Raw genomic sequence first — 4842 nt, 5'->3', positions numbered from 1 at the left:
CATACGGCAATGTATCCTTACTTTGCTGGGGTCAGGCTGTTTAACTTGCCATGCAGTTTTGAGAACCACACATTGGGACCCAGTCATGCCCATTGATATGGGTGCGTAATGACCCTCATTTGCAGTGTTAACATGGATGCCCACTCCTATTTTTATGTGTCATGGGTTTGATCATAAACTTCTTATTCACACAGTTTCATCTGTTTGTCATTCCCATTTTGATGCATCTGGAGCTCAGTGGAGTCTTTGAAACCACATCTCACAGGGCAGTGCCATTCTGTAATGCTGTAATGTATCATCCCCCCCCCCCACGCTCAATAGTTGTGCCTTGTGGCTGTATTGGTTTTGGGGGTGGGATGGTCCCTGCCTGCTAGGTAAGGCCACTTAGGCATCACAGCAGGGATTCTAGGAGAAAGACATCAGGTTCACTGGTGTAGACTGTTTGTTTCCCCTAAATAAACATTCTTCTGTAAATTTTGATGTTTTATGGGTAGTTTTTGTACCCAAGCAAGATTAGGTGAACAGTCACATCACATGATATTTCCTGATAATGTTGATCAGTGTCAGAAGTGCCTAGCTTGGGCAGATATGCTTGCTAGCACTGGATGGTGACAGCATGTCCATGATTGTGAATGCACCCTATTGACATTGGGGTTTTTATTGTTTGCAAATTGTCCCCAACATCCTGCCATGTGCTATGTGGTTTTGTGAGGAATATGTTTTCCAATAGTCAACATTTATATGAAGTTGGAAGGGTGAGCCCCTTCCCCTTTCTAAGATAAAACACCCCACAGATTGGAAATGCTTGTACTGTTCATGAAGACATGTGTGATGGTTGGGGACCCAAACAAAGCAAGGCAATGCAGACTGAAGGCTGTGGAGTGCCAAAACCCAAATAACTATCATGCATGTTGAATGGTGACATGTCATCAGTGCTGGCACATGGCTCTTCAGGTGTCTGGCCAGGTCTGGTGGTTTTTCTTAGTTGTGTAGATGGTTAATATGCAGTATTCATATTACTTGTTGTGCCTGTACTGAAGGCTTGTGGTGGATCAGCAATCAGTTTCTGCATGAGTGCAATGTAATGATGTCCAGAGGCATGGCTGTGGAGTGACCTGGGCCATGTGTGTGACACTCCAGTCATGGAGTGCACCGGTCACTCAACAAGGGACAGGTCACTCCGCAGCACATGTCTCTGTTGCAGGCCTGTGTGCCATCACACGTGAACATTGTGTCGTCGCGCCGCTCGTTGGTGACCGCGGTTTCGCGCAAGACGGCGGCCGCCCTGCCCCGCTTGTGAGCTGACCCGCCCCCTCCGCGGCGCGCCGCCATGGACGGCCTGGCCACGGCGTCGCGCTTCGTGCGCAAGTTCGAGTTCAGCAGCGCCGCCGAGCCGGCGGCCGAGGCGCCGCCGCTCGTCATCCGGGCGCTGGTGCCGGAGGTGATGAACCGCAGCTACGGCCTGTACACGTGGCCTTGCGCGCCGGTGCTAGCGCAGTACGTGTTCCACGAGCGGCGTCGGTTCGCCGGCGCGCACGTGCTGGAGCTGGGCGCCGGCACGGCACTGCCCTCGATCGTGGCCGCCAAGCTGGGCGCCGCTGTCGTGGTGACGGACTGCGCGCGCGCGCCGCAGCTGCTGGCCAACTGCGAGCGCGCGCTGGAGCTGAACGGCGTGTCGGCGCGCGCGCTCGGCCTCAGCTGGGGCCTAGTGAGCCCCGAGCTGCTGCAGCTGCCTCCGCTCGACTTCGTGCTCGGCTCGGACGTGTTCTACGACGAGCCGCTGTTCGAGGACGTATTGCGCACGGTGGCGTTTCTGCTGGAGGCCAGCCCGCGCGCCCAGTTCGTGTTCACGTACCAGGAGCGCAGCGCCGACCGTTGCCTGGAGCCGCTGCTGGTCAAGTGGCGGCTGCGCGCGCGCCAGGTGCCGCTGGCCGAGTTCGGCGCCGACGGACCGTCGCTGGCCGGCTCCGACCTGCCCGGCAACCACAGCATCCAGCTGTACGTGGTCACCGTCCGCCAGCCGTAGCCTGCAGCCGGCCGCGGGGAGGAGAGTGCGGCTGCCCCGAACCACCGGTCATCATCAGCTGTGTGCGGCTGCCCCGAACCACCGGTCATCATCAGCTGTGTGCGGCTGCCCCGAGCCACCGGTCATCATCAGCTGTGTGCGGCTGCCCCGAACCATCGGTCATCATCAGCTGTCTGCCACGCCGACAGTGCTGCCCCGAACCACCGGTCATCAGCTGTGTGCGGCTGCCCCACCACCGGTCATCATCAGCTGTGTGCCACACCGACAGTGCTGCCCCGAACCACCGGTCTTCATCAGCTGCGTGCCACGCCGACAGTGCTGCCCCGAACCACCGGTCATCAGCTGTGTGCGGCTGCCCCGAACCACCGGTCATCATCAGCTGTGTGCCACACCGACAGTGCTGCCCCGAACCACCGGTCATCATCAGCTGCGTGCCACGCCGACAGTGCTGCCCCGAACCACCGGTCATCATCAGCTGCGTGCCACGCCGACAGTGCTGCCGCGGTCGGGCGGTCAGCTCAGCCGCGTGCCGCGCGGATGGTTCAGCTGTGCTGTGTCTGCCGTCGGCCTGGACGGGCGCGGGGTCTAGCTGTGCCGCGTGGCGCGTCTAGCGGCACGCGCTGACGGTTGCGCGGGGCCGACTGGGCGGCGAGTGTTACGGGGCGACGTCACATCTGAGACGGCGGAGCTGCGGAGACGGCCGCGCTGGCGTGCCACCTGGTGCCCGGCGGGGCTGTGTGCGCGGTGACGGGGCGTGCAGGGTGGCCCGTCCCAGCAGGGGGCGGGCGCCTCGCAGGCGGTGTGGGTGCCCCGGCGCTCTCGCGTATCAGTGGCGTCCACATCAGCGCGCGGCTGACCTCGTCCCGTTTGACTGGCCCTCGCCAGGTGGCTTTTTGTAGTTGCTCTTTTGTAAACAGCCGTATGCAGCTGACATTGTACGTTGATGACGTGCAGCAGATGAAATGGAAATCTTTGTGAAATTTGTCACGACTAACGCTCCCAGTTTCTTTGATACGGGTTGGTATTTGCTAGCATGCTTAACCATGAGACACCATGTTTTCACGTAACTCTTGCGACAAACAGTTTGCAGACATCTGTGTGCACCAGTATTTTTCTTTAATCCTGGAGATACAGCCCCTTTGTTATTGGACGTCATTGTGCAAGATGATTGCTCACTTATTCTTAAACCGTTGCAAGCTGTAGTGTTGAAACTCTCGCCTGTATGTAGGCCGTCAGCTCCGGCTGAAGTGCAGCACTCGAGACCGTCTGATGCCTGGTCCTGCGGAGATGCTGTTGACTCCCATCGTCCACAGCGCCATTGTCATTTGTAATATATGTGTTCGCACAGGTGCCTTGAAACCCGTGGCTTCAGCTGAAATCTGACCTTTATGATGAGCTGAAACAGCCAGTCACCAACCCGTCTCATGGCAGCGCGGTTTGGAGCGAAAAACACCCGCAATGTTTCCAGTAGATGCTCATAACCTGTGCCTATCATTTTCCAGTGTTAAAACACCCGGTGGCCGGTTGGTGTACCACTACCGCAAGAAGCCTAGGAGGGTCCCGAGATGTGCCGACACGGGCAAGAAGCTTACCGGTGAGACGACTCCGGAGTACGGAGACCGTAGCATGGCGTGACTTGACGTCATAGAGCGGCATGACACGTCTGGCAGTGTGTCGTGAGGCGGTCCAGTTCTTTGCACTACTTCAGTGTGTCCGAGTTTGCTCCTGGAATACGTTCTGTGCCAGTACGTGGTTCATTGAGTCAACGGCGTACGTTTTATCCCTTTTGTAAGCAATTGCTGTCTACAACCGCGAGCCTTTTGGCCGCTTTCTGCTTGATCTTGCGCCGTGGTGTATTCGTCGTGATACATATGACGTGGGCAGTGGTCTAATCCAATGCGTCTAGTTTCGGGGGTTGGTTGGGTAGTTGTCGTTCGTTTCCAACGTGTTGTCGCCGCACGCCGTGACGTCATGATGACGGTGTGACGTCACTCGGCAGGCATCCGGTCGGCGCGTCCCCATGAGAAGCGTCGCATGAAGAAGAAGCACAAGACGGTTAACCGGACGTACGGCGGCGTGCTGTGTCACAGCGCCGTGCGGGAGAGGTGAGCCCGGCCGATGTCGGCCCCCGCGCACGCCTGTGTGGCGCTCACTGGCGCGCGACACGTGGCGGCAAACCCACTGCAGCGATGCAAGATCCGGGGCTATTGAGTCCGGGGTTCTGGCACGCTCCTCTCTATCCGAGTGATGACGTCGATGCGTTCGTGGCGACCAAATGCGGCCAGGTGGTCACATAGCGATTGATGTGTTAATTGGCGGGAGCCGCTAGACGTCCATAACTGGCGGCCTCTGAGCCGGTCGTCTATCTGTGTTGGGCTTGACCGCCGTGTCCGCCGTTGCAGGATCATCCGTGCCTTCCTGGTGGAGGAGCAGAAGATCGTCCGGAAGGTGCTCAAGGCCCAGCAGGCGTCCGCTAAGAAATAAATTACACCTCAGACACTCCTCACGTGGCGTTTTATGTTCGGTTGTGGCGTGGAGAGAAGAACGAAAGTGGACTGAAGAACAGCCTTTTTAATGAGCGTTGAAATTACCACCAGCCAGAGGCGGCTATACACTCAAACGTTGAACCGGTGATACAAGCGTTGCTGATAGATCGTGGCTCGGTGGCTTATGTTCGTTTGGTTACGGAAGCGCGCTGGGAGGGCGGCACCGGCCCCTGGCGTTCGGTATGTGTAGTATGCGGAGTTGAACATGCGCTGCGGGCTATGCTGGGGCGCCGCACAGCTGCTACACAGCACACGGTAAGCTGGGGACGG

The 4842-nt window shown here is 58.0% G+C and overlaps 2 protein-coding genes across 2 annotated transcripts; both read left to right on the top strand.

Annotated features, from left to right (window-relative positions):
- Positions 1–34: 34 nt before the first annotated feature.
- Positions 35–2636, top strand: LOC119104886 (methyltransferase-like protein 23). The gene has a single exon (XM_037228623.1). The coding sequence runs from the start codon at positions 1331–1333 to the stop codon at positions 2024–2026; it is 696 nt and encodes a 231-aa protein (XP_037084518.1). The 5' UTR covers positions 35–1330; the 3' UTR covers positions 2027–2636.
- An 892-nt stretch (positions 2637–3528) lies between these two features.
- LOC119104888 (60S ribosomal protein L34) lies at positions 3529–4532 on the top strand (the record flags this gene model as incomplete). Its single annotated transcript, XM_037228625.1, is given in 3 exon segments — positions 3529–3620; positions 4026–4131; positions 4429–4532. Coding segments are annotated over 3 exon segments (280 nt in total), but the record flags the coding sequence as incomplete, so codon positions are not given.
- Positions 4533–4842: the final 310 nt, after the last annotated feature.

This window comes from Pollicipes pollicipes, unplaced genomic scaffold, assembly GCF_011947565.3.
Source record: "Pollicipes pollicipes isolate AB1234 unplaced genomic scaffold, Ppol_2.1 Scaffold_6052;HRSCAF=7182_pilon_pilon_pilon, whole genome shotgun sequence".
Classification (NCBI taxonomy): domain Eukaryota; kingdom Metazoa; phylum Arthropoda; class Thecostraca; order Pollicipedomorpha; family Pollicipedidae; genus Pollicipes; species Pollicipes pollicipes.
Note: the sequence above shows the minus strand (reverse complement) of the source record. Positions and strands in the feature narration are given on the sequence as shown.